Below are 18,397 nucleotides of genomic sequence, written 5' to 3' on the forward strand. Positions count from 1 at the left end.
TTTAACTCAAAACGGAAGCATAAGTCCTTATTTTCAACAAGGGGTCCCATATCCAAAGATACCCTAAGTCTTTGGGTTTAACCACTTGCTTCATACACCAAAAAAAAGAAAACATCTTTCTGAGGCTTGAATCAGAGGGCAGCACTACTGAGTTTCATTTATACTGGTGGTCACTGGCTTCTGTGAGAGCTGAATGCTTCTGATAATCTGATGAAACTAAGAATGCTCTCTCCAGGAAAATCTCATATAACCAACCTTTTGCATATGATTTTAGGGGGTTCACAGACCACAGAAGCCTAAGTTAAGAAGTTTTAATTTATACCCATTAAAGTACAGAAAGAATAAAAATATATATACATATACCCAGGTGCCAATCCAGTCACCTTTTTTTTAGGCAAGTTCTCTGGATATCAATGTGTTACAATCAATCCATAGCTGACTTAGTTAAAAATTATATATATGGGGGCGCCTGGGTGGCTCGTCGTTAAGCGTCTGCCTTTGGCTCAGGTCATGATCCTGGGGTCCTAGGATCGAGCCCCACATCAGGCTCCCTGCTCTGAGGGAAGCCTGCTTCTCCCTCTCCCCCTCCCCCTGCTTGTGTTCCCTCTCTCTCTGTCAAATAAATAAATGTGTTTTTTTTTTTAAATTATATGTATGTATTTTTTGTGAGGGGCAGGGGCAGAGAGAGAATCTTAAGCGGGCTCCATGCCCAGTGCAGAGCCCAACTTGGGGCTCGATCTCACAATCCTGAGATCATGACCTGAGTCGAAATCAAATGTCAGACTCTCAACCAACTGAGCCACCCAGGTGCCCCCCCAACAAATTTTATCTTTTTTAACAATTTTATTTATTTGAGAGAGCGAGCGAGTGAGCAAGCACAAGTGGGGAGAGGAGTAGAGGGAGAGAGAAAAGCAGACTCCCTGCTGAGGAGGGAGCCCGACGTGGGTCTCCATCCCAAGACCCCGAGATCATGATCTGAGCCAAAGGTAGAAGCTTAACCACCTGAGACACCCAGGTGCCTCCCGGCCCAATTTTATTTTTAATGAGCTACATATTGAAAGAAAATCATACTTGCTTTGTACATCTTGATCTGAACAATAGCATCCCCAGTAAGGCCTGAATTGATCAAGGTTACTCTTAGCAACTCTGGAATCAAATACAGTCTCTCTTTACTCTGCTATCCATGCTATTTACCTGTGGCTCAAGTTAAGGTGTATTCCAGGTGGGCAAGCCAGTCAACCCACTGCCAAATGATGAGGGACTTGCTGGTTTAACCCTTACCTGTTGCTATGTTTAGACTTTTCTCGGTCCTTCTCCTTGTCTTTCTTGTGCTCTTTGTGCCGGTGTTCTCGATCTTTGTGTTTATCTTTGTGTTTATGAGAATCTGCAACCATAAAAGATGAGTCAGTTAAGAGGAGTCATAAGCTATCTCCTGCCCACCTACCTTGACAAGCTGGTCAAGAAGCACAATGACAGGATTCAAATGGCAAGATAGCCATAACAGCACACTCCATTGGAAGGAAAGATTTCACAAAGCCACTCAGACAAGGCATCCCATTACCCTGCCTCTAAAACCAAGACAAGTGTTGCAAACACCAAGAGGAAAGGGGAATTCTACTGTAAAAGGAAGCAACAGTTTGGCATTCTTCTCCCTAGATCTGGTACTATTGATACTAAATGATAAATGACACAAAAGGATAAATCTTGAACACTGACTCTCAAGATCAAATGGTCATCTCTGTAAGTTTTGGAAAAATCCAAACCTCGAGATATTTTTTCAAGAGATATGTTTTTAAATCAACTATAATAAAGTATAATTTCTATGCAGTAAAATATATACATTTCAAAGATACATCATCCAAGAAAGTTTCCCTTATGCCCCTCCCCAGTCAATCCCAATCTTGCACCCCCACCCAAAGCAACCAATAATTTGCTAGCACTACGGATTAGATTATGTCTAAAGTTTTACATAAATGAAATCACACAGGATTTACTCTTCTGACTTCTTAGCATGTTATTTTTGACATTCATCCATGCTGCTGGATGTAACAGTAGTTGGTTAAGATTTTGCAGCTGAGTGGAATCCCACAGTTATGGATATACTGCAGTTTACTTACCCATTCACTTGTTGACATACATTTGAGTCGTTTCTAGGCATTGCTTATTCATAAATCTGCTATGAACATTCATATACAAGTCTTTGTGTAGTACATGTTTTCATTTCTTTTGGGTACATACTTAGTAATGAAATCACTGGGTCATGTGGTAAGTATAACTTAAACTTTATACAAAATTGCCAAACTCTTTTCCAAAGTGGTTGTACTATTATACATTCCCACCAAAATGCATTAGAGTTGCAACTGTTATAAAGTCTCTTACATCTAGTTATTATCGATCTTTAATTTCAGCCATTCTAGCAAGTATATAGTGGTATCTCACTGTTGTTTTAATCCAGTTTCCTAATTAAGTAATGGGCATCTTTTCATTTGCTTATTGGCCACTCATGTATCTTCTTTGGTCACGTATCTCTTCGAATCTTTTGCTCATTTTAAAAATATTTGTCTTCTTATTACTGAGTTTTATAAGAGTTCTTTATACACTGTAGATTACAATTTTTTTGTTAGATATATGTATTGTGAATTTTTTTCACAAAAAATATTGTGAGTTTTACAGAAGTAAAGGATAGGGTACATTTTTTAATTTATAAAGATGTCCAGTTGTAGTACCATTTTTTGAAAAGATGGCCCTTTCCCACATTGAATTGCTTTGGCCTATTTATTGAAAATGAAGTGGCCATATAATCGCAAGTCTATTTCTGGACTCTATTCTATCCTTACACAAACACACACTATTTTGATTACTGTAGCTTCACGGTAATTTTTTTTAACAGTAAGTTTTGAAATCAGGTTATAAAAGTACTTTTAGTCTTGTTCTTTTTCAAAACTGTTTTGGCTATTCTATGTCTTCTGCATCAGTTTGCCAATTTCCAAAAAGAAGAAGAAAAGCCAGCTGGCAAGATTGTGTTCATAGGACAATTTGGAGAAAAATGACATCAAAACATTGCTGTGTCTTTTGATCCATGAACATGGTATCTCTCCCCATGCATTTGTTAGTGACTCTCAAATTTTATTGTGTTATCAGAATTATTCCAAGAGCCTATTAAAAACGTGGCTCACTGGGTGCCTGGGTGGCTCAGTTGGTTAAGCGACTGCCTTCGGCTCAGGTCATGATCCTGGAGTCCCGGGATCGAGTCCCGCATCGGGCTCCCTGCTCAGCAGGGAGTCTGCTTCTCCCTCTGACCCTCCCCCCTCTCATGCTCTCTGTCTCTCATTCTCTCTCTCAAATAAATAAATAAAATCTTAAAAAAATAATAAAAAATAAAAAAAAAATAAAAACGTGGCTCACTGAAGTCAGGTCACCCCAATGTTGAATATGAATCAACTGGAAGTTTATGTACCCAACACATGTGTGATGGTTTTAAAATTTGTCGGTCCAACAGATTCTTTGATATTCCTCTGTTCAAGGGGTATGGCCTAATTTTCTTGAGTACAGGCTAGACTTAGAAATTCATTCCTAAAAAATAGGGCAAGATGGAAATGTCAGTATGTGACTTCTGCCACCAGGTCACAAAAGGCACTGGATCTTTCTCCTTGGTCTGGGGGAAGCCAGGTGCCATACTGTTAGGTGCCACACTCAAGCAGCCCTAATGGAGAGGCCCATGTGGTGAGAAATTGCCATGTGAGTAAACCATCTTGGAAGTAGGTCCTCCAGTTTCAGGTAAGTCTTCAGACAAATGCAATCTCATGACAGAAAGACAGACCCTGAGCCAAAACCACCCAGCGAAGCTTCTCTGTTTATAGGTCAGATTTACCAAATAAGAATAAGAATAAGATAACTGGCTCACAGAAACTATATTAGAAAACAAGTGTTTGTTGTTTTAAGCTATAAACATTGAGGTAACATGCTTTGTGTAACAACAGATAACTAATAAAAATGTATAGGCAGTGTATGTACTCATCCCATTCCTGGCTCACAGCAAAAAAAAGTCACATTTGACATAATCCACTAAGCATCTATTCTGTGCCAGACCCTAAGGAAACAAAAATTTGATGAGATGTCCCTAGCTATAAGAAATTCTCATCCCACAGAGATGGGAAAAATAAAATCATATGGTGTCAAAAAAAAAAAAAAAAAAAAAAAAAGCAGGACTTAAACCCAATCTTCCATGTAGCATACAGAATTGTAAAATGCCGAGTCAATCCAATACACAAAGGTGGTGACCCCTGTTCACGTGACAGTAATACTCATATGACATCTGCCCCAAACTAAGGACTTAACCATAATAATAACAAAACATGCCACCAGCTCTACAACCTGGAATGAAATCTGTGTTATTTGAATTTGTTTATAGGTCAGATTTACCAAATAAGAAACAGAACATCAGGATCTGCTATTATGGCCCAAGAGTATGGCAAGGATATAATATTTTTTTTAAAAATTGCTCTGTGCATAATTCAACAAACACATACAACAATATGAAAAAACTAGAAGACAGACACCCAAACATTAAAAGTAGTTATCTGTGGGTGGTAAATTTATGAGCAACCTGAGATTTTGTGTGTATACTTTGCCTTGTTTTCCAACTTCCCCCCCCATGATCATGAATCACTTTTACAATAAAAAATAAGTTATTTTTAAAAAAATTACCATGATTTATCAAAGATTTGACAAATACACGTGTATATAAGGAAAAGGTAGTTTAAGTCACTAAAAAAGAACTAAATTTAAAGAAAAAGGAAATTAAGTAAAAGATGAACTGAAAGTAATTCCAGGTAGGTTTCAGATAACTAGTCTGACAATGACAATAACATTATCTTTTATTTTTTAAACATCTTTTTGTTTTTTTTTTTTTTTAAACATCTTTTTAAGGGCACAAAACTTCAAAACTGATTTTAAAGCCAGGTCCCCAAGTCTTTTAAAGCAATTGTTAATCTAAAAACTCAAAACCAAGATGTCTGGTAAGAAACTGTAAGGCTGTAGTGGAATAATTCCAGTGATACAAATAAGACCTAGGTCAAAGATCTGAATCCCAAGTGCCCTTAATTTCAAAAGAAGTTAGTACATGTCTGTCATATGCTCAAACTGTGCTATGTGTGGTGTGACAGGTACCAAAAAGTTTAATATATAACAACTTCAAATATCTGAATGGCCATCGTATAGCTCCACATGTCAGACTGGGTCCTTCTAAGAAGAAAGGACAAGTAAAACAAAATGGGGCGCCTACAGAACACCAATTGTGTATAAACAAATAAAATTACCAACTGACAGAGAAATGTAGAGATGATCTACACTAGGGTAAACTGATAGAGAAATAACCTCTACAGATGCACACAGAAGTACTTCCTGGTGAATGGTGTCTGGAATTTGCTTTAAAATATCCTCAGGCTAAATAAATAAATAAATAAATAAAAAATAAATCTGGGGGATATGGGGAGAGATAAAACAAGATTGGCAAAAAGTTGAAAGTTACAGAAGTGGGGTATAAGACACACGGGGAGTTCATTATACTACTCTCTACTGCTGTTCATGTTTGAAACTTTTAATAACAAAAGCTAAACACTATCTTCCAGCTTCTTCCCTTCTAATCCCTATTTTTTCTTATTACATAAGGATACAACAAGGAAAAGACTAGCTTAGTCCAAGAGGGGATTTGTGTTAAGGAGCAGTAAGAGAAAGATAAAGTTTGATAGATAACACTAACCCAAGAGCAAGGGTGTCCTACTCTAAGGACGACAGGGAGCCACCTCAAGCAGAAAAGGAACAAAATAAAAGCCATACTTAAGGAAGATTAGTTGAAGGGCAGTGTGGGTAGAAAGGTAAAAGCAAAATAACTAGCTAGCAGTTTTTTAAGCAGTCTTCCAGAACTCCATAAACTGGCTGTGTATAATAAATAAATTCAGAGGAAGAATCAAAGACTCAAAGTCTTTGGGTCCAAGTGATTAGCGGAACAAGGTGCTTTCGCAGACACAGGAAAGCTGTACAAAGATGGGCGGGAGGAAGAGAAGACCGGAGAAATGATGAAGCTGACTGAAGTCATACACCGTACTTCAGTTAGCTTCATCATTTCTCCGGTCTTCTCCGTACTTAAGGCCACATTAGAACATCTGACTAAAGATGTTGGTCAGAAGAGAAGCCAGTAAGTGAGAAAGTGAAGCCAATAAGAACAAACTGATCTATATCCCTCACGGTAAAAATATTTATAGACAGTAGACTAATGGCCTTAAAGATTACTTCAAGTATGTACCCTTTCCCCTTAACTGGAATTCATCTACGAATAGACTGTTAAAATGTTTTGGAGAAAGGATCCTGCCACTTCAAGCATCTGTTAATGCAAAAAGAACTGTGTTGAACTTGACCATAGATTAGAAACATATAAAACCACCAGAAAACCTCATTCTTTGTGATTTCAGGCCACCTAATAACCTGACAACACCTGTTCCAAATGCATGCGTTAAAAATTTTGAGATGAAGACACGGGAGAACACCCCTGAAATAAGGCAGCCCTGAGAAAACAGAAGACATGTAACAACTAATTCCTTTCACTCTAACTTAATTGAAGTTACTCCATAAGGATAGGTAGGTAAATGAATAACTTGAATAGGAATCAACATCTTTTGTTATTATTATCTAAGGTGTTCCTTGAGGTTAATAAAGATTTTAAGTAAAGAGACTTCCAAATGACAAGAAAGGAAAGTATCTGTGTTATCTCAGGACACATTCTCAGGAAGAATTGCTGGCTAGCATAACATAAGCACTTGACAGTTAATGTGCAAAAGAAAAGGAAATCTTTTACTATTGGATTCAGAATTATATTCTTAGGGTTAATTCAGTTTATAAGTATTTCTAATATCTTCTTAAATCCAAAGTGCCCTGATAAAGACTCATCAGACGTGAACTCAACCCTCACAGAGCTGACAATCCAGTAAGGTAATTAAGATATGAAACCAAAGAGCCATGGCCCAAGGCACTCAAGAGAAAAGGGGCACTAATTTATGTGCTAGAACCATGCTAGAGTACTTAGAAATGCTACTTAGAAATGCTGTTTTATTCAATTTTCTTACCACTCTTACAATAAGGAAATATTGCCATTTCACAAAACACAATAGTAATAGCTATCTCCTACTAAATGCATACTCTGTGTGAGGTAGTATGCTTCCTGGGCCATCTCTGGTTTCCACAACTCTGGGTGGTGCCAATTTTCAAATCTGAGACACATTTCTGCCTTTTAACATCTTGAAAAAGTTCATATAGTTCATATAACTCCTGTGGAAAGGGAATTTAGCAGTGTCTAACAAAGGTAACAAACACAATCTCTTTTGATGACCCAGCAATCCATATGTAAGAATTCACCCTGAAGACACACTTCCAAGGCAGAAAATTTATGCTGTTCTACGCATACAAGAAGGCAGAGAAAAATTAAGTCAACAGAGAAGAAACCTTTCTAAATTTGAGACTTGCTGAAATGTATTAAAATTCCTTTCCTAACCCCAAAATCTCAAATGTCAAATGATTAACATTAAAGTAATGGTTTTCATTGCATCACGATGCTCTGATATTGCTCCGATATTCAGAAACTACACACATTTTTTATAAAGGTAACAGACATTCCTCCGAATGTCTTCACATGAAACATACAGGTGTCAGGACCTCCATTTCTTACACAAGGGCAGAATGTTCTTCTTTTCTGCCCTCCTGCTATTTTTCCGAAAGGATAGTAAAACAGCAGAATTACTTAATTTATGGACATTTTGAAAAGTCTTAAGAGTAAAAATAATTGAATCTAAGTTTAATGCCTCTTTTGTAAAGTAAAAAGTAAAACGATGAGGGGAAACAGCCTTATTCCACCAGAGAACAAGAAGAAATAAAGAGCCTGGGTCCAAGAGGGCAGTGAAGAGTGAACATAGGCTCCCTGAAGGAGGTAGTGTTTAAGCTAAGTCTTACCAAAGGACAGAAGGAGTTAGCAAAGTAGGAGAGGGCATTCTTGGCAGATGAGCAATTAAAGTCAACTGTCAATTACTACTTGTTTTATTTTTTTGCTGAAAAATTCATCTTCTCATGATTGAGGAAAATTAAGTGAGATACACTTTCTGCCAGCTAGGAAATGGTAGACTTGATTCTTGCAAGGGACAAATTAAAAAATAAGATCCCGGGGCACTGGGTGGCTCAGTTGTCTGCCTTCGGCTCAGATCATGATCTCGGGGTCCTGACATCAAGCCCCGTGTCAGCGGCTCCCTCTCTCTCTGCCTTCTCCTGTTGTTCCCCCTGCTTGTGCTCTCTCTGTCAAATGAATAAATCTAAGAGGAAGAAAAAAAAAAAAAATCCCAGCATTACATTTTGCCTCTCTAAAGCCATGTGTCCCAAAAGCAGTTTCTTTAAAAAAAAAAAAAAAGATACAGATGCACTCCTACTTCTTGTAGCTTTAGAGTCCTAATCCTCAACTTAGATAGAAGGGAAACAAAACACCTAGGAGTAAGAAACTTCAGTATCAAATAAATCCAGCAAAACTGAATCCAACTATTATAAAGTCCCTGAAGCTGGCCTAATCCCAGGCTCACAATGAAGCTGCAGGTTTGGAAACCAGGTACAGAGTCAGCTCCAAGTAGCCAAATCAGTGTCAAACCAGGCATAAGATGAAGAGTTCACTCCCCACTAGGGAAACCAGACACATACACACATTATATGAAAAAAGAAACCAAAACACTTTGTTAAATATGTTCAAGAATGGGGGCACCTGGGTGGCTCAGCTGGTTAAGCAGATGCTTTCAGCTCAGGTTGTGACCCTGGGGTCCTGGGATCAAGCCCTGCATCGGGCTCCCTGCTCAACGGGGAGTCTGCTTCTCCCTCTCCCTCTGCCCCTCTCCCCTGCTCATGCTCACTCACATGGTGCTCTCTCTCTCAAATAAATAAAATCTTTAAAAAATAAAAATATGTTCAAGAATGATGCAGTTAGCAAAAAAGATCATGCTATACCCTAATGCCAATTATAGACATTACAGAATAGCAGAGAATGCTGGAAAAGACTTCTGAAGGAAGATGGAGGAAGCTTCACTCTGGTTCAACAGAGTGAAAAATACCTGATTCAAATCCTTGTTCACTTACTGTATGACCCTGGGTAAAAGTCACTTTAACTACTGGGTCTGTAAGAAGGCAGCAAAGGTCAGTGATTTAGAGCTTCAAATCTCTGTTCATCAGCTTAGATACCTGTGACCTCAGGAAACTCACCTCTCCTACAGATGAAGAAACCTGGGCTCAGATTTAAGTGACCTTAAGGAATTTTCTTTCAAAAGGCAGTCAAAATCCTTGTGTATGGTTGTAATGGAATTCCTGGCTAATTTCCACAAAATTACAAACTGTCAATAAAGTACAACTATTACTGAACCCTCTTCATGATTAATTTACATAGAACTAAATCAAGTCTACCCAATCATTCCAAATAACTCAAGAGTTCAGATTCTATACATGCATTTAAGGCAGCAACCATGCCAATTCACCTTGCCCAACAAGCCAATGACAAAAGGCTATCTGATTTTCTTACCTGTCTACAGATACAGGAAAGAAAAGCACTTACGAATAAGTGAAACTGGCTTGCTCTAACAATCCTATACCCAGAAGCGTAAAAAACCTATTTACAAGTTTTTGTTGTTTTTTTTTTTTAATTTTTTTAAATTTTTTAAAGATTTTATCCATTCATTTGAGACAGAGAGAACGAGAGAGAGAGAGAGAGCACATGAGATGGGGGAGGGTCAGAGGGAGAAGCAGGCTCCCCGCCGAGCAGGGAGCCCAATGCGGGACTCGATCCAGGGACTCCAGGATCATGACCTGAGCCGAAGGCAGTCGCCTAACCAACTGAGCCACCCAGGCGCCCAAAAACCTATTTACAAGTTTTAAGGGATGCACTGATAACACCAGTTAACACCATCCCCATAGAAACATTTGCATTAGTTTAGCTGCAATCAAGGTGGCTAACAGTATTGCCAAGCCTCCTCTACTCAGGGTCTCTAATGCAATTGCTATTCAACCCCAGCATAAACATTTACACTTTGAGAATAGGCTATGGGATTGGCAAAGATTACTGATCATTTTATTAACTATTCCATGATCTTAAAGCATTGTGCCACTCCACCATTCTCCTAAACTATTAGAGTAATCAGATCAGGGCAGAAGAGAAGAATCCTCTGCTTACTTGTAAACAAAAGCAGAGATTTTTCTGGTATAAAAGAGCTTTGTGCCATGATTTGAGCCAGACCTCATTTACAGTGATGACAAGTTTTGAGACTTAAAACAGCTGTATAAGATGATAGGCTCCTCCTCCAAAGATAGTCCCCAAGTGTATGAAGGATAGGGGTGAGGAACAGTTATCCACCAAAAGCTGCCTGCCTTCCCCAAGGAGGCAACTTTGTCAAAGTTAACCTCTGCTCGGGGCGCCTGGGTGGCTCAGTCGTTAAGCGTCTGCCTTCGGCTCAGGTCATGATTCCAGGGTCCTGGGATCGAGCCCCGCATCAGGCTCCCTGCTCTGCGGGAAGCCTGCTTCTCCCTCTCCCACTCCCCCTGCTTGTGTTCCCTCTCTCGCTGTCTCTCTCTCTCTCTCTGTCAAATAAATAAATAAAAATCTTAAAAAAAAAATCTATTAAAAAAAAAGATAACCTCTGCTCATCTCTGACGCATAAATATACAACCACTGCATTAGGAAGGTGGGCACGGGAACCATTTGGGTGAAAGCGCTGGGTGAAGAAATTAATTTTCTAAAGAAGATATTCATCACCTGCTGCTCATTTATTAAATCAAGTTTACTGGATAAATCCTTGCATCTTCTCCTTGCTCCGACTTTCAAACCCATGGATACCACATCCCCAGAAGCTAGAGTTTGAACAAAATCAACACTTCTACTTAACCCTCTATACCCAGTTTGTTCTAACATTTTAAAGACTTTTTGTCTAGGACAGATAACAAGCTGGTTTTGGTGATAAAGACTGGCATCCGGGAGTGTGGTCAGTATCAGGGGTGTGTGAATCTCCCCAGGAACTCAATGCCAAACTAAAAGCAGTTAGGAAGCCTGAAAGCCCATCACTGGAAGGGAAACTGATTGAGGGGTGCAAGAATTCTACCCTTCCCTCTCCCCGACCACAGCTGTCTAAATTTGGACTGTATCAATTGTGATCGGTTTCAATCTAGGAAACTGTGATCCATCCTAATGGCGGCCGATTTCAATCTGTAGCCCACAGAAAAGTCCTTATCACTATTTTACAACGATTCTCAATAAGCACACTTCCAAAATTCCAGGTCATAGTTAACAGCCTTTCAAAGTAAGCAGGACAGATGGTGTTCTGGCTAAAAACTCAAAGAGCTCTACAATTTAAAAGAAAAATGTTGGGAGGATTCAGCTCTAAAGAAAATCAAGAATAAGGGAAGAGACTAGTAACATTTCCAATTTTTAAAGTCAAAATTATCATTTGTTCTCCCCCAAATGTGTACTATGTATAAACAAGACCTATTGTCACAGGGGCGCCTGGGTGGCTCAGTCGTTAAGCGTCTGCCTTCGGCTCAGGTCATGATCCCGGGGTCCTGGGATCGAGCCCTGCATCGGGCTCCCTGCTCCGCGGGAAGCCTGCTTCTCCCTCTCCCACTCCCCCTGCTTGTGATCCCTCTCTCGCTGTGTCTCTGTCAAATAAATAAATAAAATCTTAAAAAAAAAAAAGACCTTTTGTCACAGACTCATTTATTATTATTATTTTTTTTAAAGATTTTATTTATTTATTTGAGAGAGAGAATGAGAGACAGCACGAGAGGGAAGAGGGTCAGAGGGAGAAGCAGACCCCCCGCTGAGCAGGGAGCCCGATGCGGGACTCGATCCCGGGACTCCAGGATCATGACCTGAGCCGAAGGCAGTCGCTTAACCAACTGAGCCACCCAGGCGCCCCAGACTCATTTATTATTGAAACTAATGGGGTTCCCCCATTCGGGACCTTGTACTCTCAAGCTGATAAAACAAAAACCAACTCCAGCTGAGAAGACGGGCTTCCTTAAGGAAGTTGGGGTTCACAATATTCATTCACTTGAATATTTATTGAGTGTCAACTCTGTGTCAGGCATTGTTCTAGGTGTGGGAATATAGCAGCGAACAATACCAAGTCTCTGCCCTCATAAAGTTCCATAAAGGGCATAACAAACACCCTAACCCTTCCCAACAGCAGCAGCTGTTAAATGAGTAACTGTGGAAAGGGAGGCAAAAGGGTGTCCCTAACAGCCCAAGTTTCCCTGGACTTGGCTCTGTGAAGTTCCAGAATCAGACTTGAATGTCGCAGCTGGAGAAGACCTTCATAATAGGTGGTTGAGGCCAAATAAAAGAAAGGGTCAAACTTAATCAAATGAAACTTGCCAATTATTTTGCAAATTGCTTGAGTCTCTCCCCTCAATTCAGTAAGTGGTAAAAACTTCATCATCAAAAACTTAGAAGTCCACTGCATTAGAAAAACATAGAGTTGCTCAAAGACAGAAACCCAGTATTTTCAATTTTTTAAAATCAGCTCTGCAACACAACTTCAAATTTCTAAAAACTGTCACACTTTCCAAAGTGTCTACATGTTCAGAAGAAATGCTACAAATTGACTTAAAAACCCTGAAGAGAACCTACCTTGGTTCTTAAACATCAGCAACTCTGTGAGAGTAGTGACCAGACATTGTCTCTAAGGACCTTGTCATGAAAAGACAAAAATGAAGCAGCCAACTGGTTTGTTTTAGGTCTCAGTCCCACACACAAAAAAAGGGTTAAATAGTCAGAGGATGTTTTCTCTTCCAGTCGTCTACTTCCGCATTTAAATTTCTTGGACTTCTTTTATGCTTTTACAACACTACAATTACCTTAATCTGTCCTTTCAGCCTCTTCCTGTCTATGCACCCTATTTTAACTTACTTTACAACCTTCTCTCCCATCCCACTCCTTCCATTATGCTCCTTAAATTCAAGTTCATCTTTCTCTCTTCCTCTGGTTCTCATTCCCAGGAACTAATTAATTACATTAAAATTTTTAAAGAGAACTCAGATTTCAGTGATGGGACCACCAAATTGTCTTCAAAAAAATATATGTTACCTAATTAAATATAAGGTCTTCTGAGCTGTAGTTTGTAGACACAATTAGGGTCCAGAACAGGCTGCTCACTGTTATATTATTATGCCAGAACTGAACGACATATTTTTTTTTTAAGATTTTTTTTTTTTTTTTTAATTTGACAGAGAGAGACACAGTGAGAGAGGGAACACAAGCAGGGGGAGTGGAAGAGGGAGAAGCAGGCTTCCCGCTGAGCCAGGAGCCTGATGCGAGGCTCGATCCCAGGATCCTGGGATCATGACCTGAGCCGAAGGCAGACACTTAACTCCTTAGAGCGATTCTGAGCCTTTTATGCAGTGTCCTGATGGGGTCCTTAATTAATATATTTCTCTGCTCTGGTTTGTTTTCCAATCTGTAAAATGACCTCTATTGACACCTACACTTCTAGTCAAAAGAATCCTAAGACCTTTAAAAATTGTTTTATTCAGGGGCGCCTGAGTGGCTCAGCTGGTTAAGCATCTGGCTCTTGGTTTCAGCTCCGGTCAAGATCTCGACATCATGGGACTGAGCCCTACATCAGGCTCCACCCTCAGCACGGAGTCAGCTTCGGCTTCTCTTTCCCTCTCCTTCCCCCTCTGCCCCTCCCCCTGCTCACGATCTCACTTTCATTCTTACAAAAAAAATAAATAAATAAAATCTTTTTTAAAATTTTGTTTTAGGGATGCCTGGGTGGCTCAGTAGGTTATCAACTCTTTGATTTCGGCTAGGGTCGTGATCTTGGGGGTCCTGAGATTGAGCCCTGTGTTGAGCCCTGCCTCAGGTTCTGGGCTCAGTGGGGAGTCTGCTTGAGGACTCTCCTCCTCTCCCTCTGCCCCCCCACAAATAAATAAAATCTTTAGGAAAAAAACTTGTTTTAGTTCAAAGTTAAAACAGATTACGGTAAAAAGAAAAAATTTAAATGCTTAAGACCAGTGGTTCTTAACTTTCCTGACACCTGGGACTTAGATCATCCCCATTTTTTTTTTTGATTACATGAAACTTTTTAATGCCTTTATGATAATAAACCGCCAGAAATAAGGGTGAAAGACTAGAGATTAGAAGAAAAATGTGGAACAAATTTAACAAAGAGTTACTGTCTGTGCCAAAGAAACAGCTCCTACAAATCAATAAGGAAAAGATAAACAACTCGACAGAAAAATGGGCTCAGGACAGGAGTAGGCAATTTACAGAAAAATACATACAAATGGCCAAACGGCCAAGAAGCCAGTCATGAGGGATGTGCAAACCAACAGGTGTCATAATTTTTAAACAAACCGATTTAAGAAACATGGAATCTGGTCATTGCCAGCACTGGCGAGGGCACGGGAAAGCACATACTTTCACAGATGCCTGGCAGGGTATACACCAGTGAGGCCTCTTTGGAGGAATGTGTCAGAATATTTTAACACAAACTCTCCAGGTGACCATAATCTACATTGTCCAGAATCATATTTTGAAAAACTCTGCCTTGTTGTTTCTTGGTCCTCTGGGCAATAATTAATACCAAATACCAGCCACCTGCAATAATGGACATGCTACTGATTTTATTACCAGTTTCTATTTCAGTTGGGTCTCCGTTCCTTTAAAAGGCAGGCACAAGGTGCTGAGTCAGCCCCTGGGGACTTTATTTTGTACAGCTGAGAATCTTGACTCTTTACAATTGAGGAAGAAGAGAGGTTGTTTTCACCTGCTACTCTCACAGCCCCTGTTTGAGAGGAAGAAGGAAGAACTACATAAGGGGTAACACAGCTTAGGCAAGGAGTAGCGAGGTCAAGTTCTTTAGAATATAAATTTTCTTTGTTGCTGTTTGGACATCAGTGGGCAGAGCCATATTTTAGAGACAGGTAACTTGAGTCCAGCCAGTAGGACTCTGTTGGGAAGATAAGTAAGAAAAAAAATGGATTAAGACTCAATGAAACTACAAGCTCACAGTAAACTTTTGACATTTGGCTCATACATATTCCTCTGAGAGCTACAGGCTACCAAGTAATATGAAGAGTCTTGTGAGCTTCCTGTGACACATACAAGCACCACTCAGGTAAGCAACCGGCACTACTCACCAATCCAAGGGTCAGCAACATTCTTCTGTAAAGGGACAGGTAGTAAGTAGTTTAGGCTTTACAGCCCATTTGCATTTCTGCAGCAAGTACTCAACGGCCACTGAGCACAAAAGCAGCCACAGATCATATGTAAAGGAACAAGCATGGCTACACTGCAATAAAAATTTAGTTATGGACACTGAAATTTGAATATCATGTAATTTTCCTGTGTCATGAAATAACCGCTTTTTAAAACTGAGATATAATTGACATATAACATTAGTTTCTGGTGTATTTAATAACATTCTTTTTGAAACTAACAATGTACCCTGTGAAGACAGGTGCCTTTCTCAAGCTCAGTGTGTAAATGAAGAATATCCCCCCTGCTTTACCTTTACCTATGGCTCCTCTCTAACTCCAAAGCTTTCTCCTAAACGATATTCACACTAAGCCCAGCTCCCACCATGCTCCTTCCATCAAAGAGCCCATGAATGGTCATTAATCAACATAATTTATAAGTAGTTAAAATCTACTCCTACTCTGCTTAACTAGATAAAGTAAATCGCATGAATGATAACTGTGAAGGGGAGGCCAATGCTGAGCCCACTGCTATTTCTGCTTCTTAAGCAGCAAGCTAGTTAAATTTGTTATTTATCCCCCTTGAGGTGGGAACAACATCGTACTTGTTCACATACTGCTAACCAACTCTGATGAAATTCCTTTGTAAATAAGTAGACTTCAGAGATCCTTCTAAAACAAGGGGGTGGGAGGGTCTAGTTAATCCCTGGTTAACAAGAAGATCCTTTTTCTTGAGTACTCAGATAAAAGGAGGTTTTAATGATTTCTGGAATAACTGGCTCCAAGTACAAGCTGAACTGCTAAAAAATAAATTACTCTGGGGTCTTTTTTACACAGGCAGGCAGACTTTCCTTAATAGGGAAAGGATTACACATTAGTTTAAATTTCAGCAGAGGGACACCTGGGTGGCTCAGTCGGTTAAGCATCTGCCTTCAGCTCAGGTCATGATCACAGGGTCCTGGGATCGAGTCCTGCATCAGGCTCGGGGAGCCACTTCTCCCTCTGCCTGCCACTCCCCCCTTGTTTGCACTCTCTCGCTCTCTCTGACAAATAAATAAAATCTTAAAAAATAAATAAATAGGGATGCCTGGGTGGCTCAGTCGTTAAACACCTGCCTTCGGCTCAGGTCATGATCTCAGGGTCCTGGAATCGAGGCCCGCATTGGGCTCCCTGCTCAGCCGGGAGCCTGCTTCTCCCTCTCCCACTCCCCTCTGCTTCTGCTTGTGTTCCCTCCCTCACTGTGTCTGTCAAATATATAAATAAAATCTTCAAATAAATAAATAAATAAATTTCAGCAGAGCCTACTAGTCAAAGATACTTGTTTGGTAAAGATGGACTGTAAATGAAGATGAGTGCTCTAAGAGCCTTTAGTCTGGTACTACATGGGTAGCTCCGCTATAGCCCAGAATTCCCAGGAAGCAATTGAGTCACCCAGGGTTCCCTTTACTTTGTTTTGTGTCACCTTTAAGAACTCAGGATGTGGCATCAGATAGGCCTAGATTAGTCTTCCAGCTCTGTGGTCTTCACACAAACTACACAGCCTTGAGTCTCAGTTTCTTCAAAAGTAAAGTGGAAATAGTAAATGTTCAAATATCTTCTATTTATTTCATCCCTAGTCCACTTCCTCTTCCCACCTCTAAAATAAATGACCATAATTTGAAGCTAAAGCTGGAGGAAAATGGATCTGTTCCTGGTGTTTAAGCAATTCACACAAGTTGTTTCCTAAGACTTCAAATGTCCACTATGTCAGTGGTCCTCATAGTAGCCAAGGCTACAGTCCCATTTTGGGCCATGAGACTAATACTGTCTGGCTAACAGTGGACCAGAATACTTATAAGTGAGACGCAGTCAACATTCACTATGAGCATGCAAATGAGAGGAAGACCCCAGGTAAGTTGTAGAAACTGAGTTCTGATCTGCTTTTACTGTAAGCCAATACTTTGGGTGAGTTAGCCTCTTGGATGCTGTTTGTTTGCGTATACAATTTTTTTTTTTTAAGGTTTTATTTATTTGACAGAGAGAGACACCGAGAGAGGGAACACAAGCAGGGGGAGTGGGAGAGGGAGAAGCAGGCTTCCCGCTGAGCAGGGAGCCCAATGCGGGGCTGGATCCCAGGACCCTGGGATCATGACCTGAGCCAAACGCAGACGCTTAACGACTGAGCCACCCAGGCACCCCAAATCTCAATCATTTTAAAGGATAATGATCCATAAAGGTATATATGAATGTAAGTTAATCTGTTTTGTCAACTACAAAATAGACATGATTTATCTCATAGAGCTGCTGAGATAAAATGAGAATTTATTCAATCCAAAGGACCTTAAATGTTCACCATCATGCAATACTGAAGGGGTCAAGTAAAATGGAGAACTGTCTAAACTTACACCTGCTCTTAAAAACACAACTGTGCATACCAGTCTTAAATCCTCTTAGCAGGTCATCCAGGATAAGGCAATGCAGATATAAAGAAGGAAGACTGTTACTCAGACTCACCAAATTCATACCTCTTTTAGATTTTTAAGTTCCAAGTGCCTCAACCACCCATACTCCAAGCAAAATCTAAACCTAAATCTCTCTGCTCTTATCTAAATTTTATCTAGAGCTGTGCTGTCCAATTATAGTAGCCACTAGCCACATGTAGCTACTTTTAAGTAAAATAAAAATTTTAAGTCCTCTGGTCACACTAGAAGGGTTCAACAGTCTTACGTGGCTAGCAGCTACCACATAGGACAGCAGAGATACAAAACATTTCCATCATGATAGAAGGTTCTATCAGGACAGCACTGACTGAAAAGCTTGGATGCAGGTCAACATCTTCCTTTCAATGGTGGGGACAGCATGAGGTACCATGTTGTATGATTCACTCTGGTCACAAGTGGCAAAGCCAGGAGTAAGACTTCCCTTGTCCTGACTCTCCACCCCACCACCAACTCCCTTGCTGGAGGCCATTCAAGGACCTTTTCCCTACATGGCAAGGCACTACGCTGTGTAATTCCTTAAGGCCGGCCAAAAGTTTCCTGGCTAAAATGGCCATCTCAAAAGCAGGCCACTTCTGCACAGAGTCCCTGGAGAATCAGAGCCTCAATGAGTGCTTCCCAGAGAACACTGCAACTAAGGTATTAGTCCACTGAGGTAT

The 18,397-nt window shown here is 40.1% G+C and overlaps 1 protein-coding gene across 1 annotated transcript in view; it reads right to left on the bottom strand.

The window, feature by feature from the left end:
- The window catches only part of TOP1 (DNA topoisomerase I), a 91,783-nt gene that overhangs the window by 58,601 nt on the left and 14,785 nt on the right, over positions 1 to 18,397 (bottom strand). Inside the window, exon 3 of the mRNA XM_032420105.1 lies at positions 1,282 to 1,384. Within this exon, the coding sequence (XP_032275996.1) occupies positions 1,282 to 1,384 (103 nt within the window). The remainder of the gene's footprint in view (positions 1 to 1,281; positions 1,385 to 18,397) is intronic.

The sequence above is a fragment of the Phoca vitulina genome, unplaced genomic scaffold (assembly GCF_004348235.1).
Source record: "Phoca vitulina isolate PV1807 unplaced genomic scaffold, GSC_HSeal_1.0 scaffold22, whole genome shotgun sequence".
Lineage (NCBI taxonomy): Eukaryota > Metazoa > Chordata > Mammalia > Carnivora > Phocidae > Phoca > Phoca vitulina.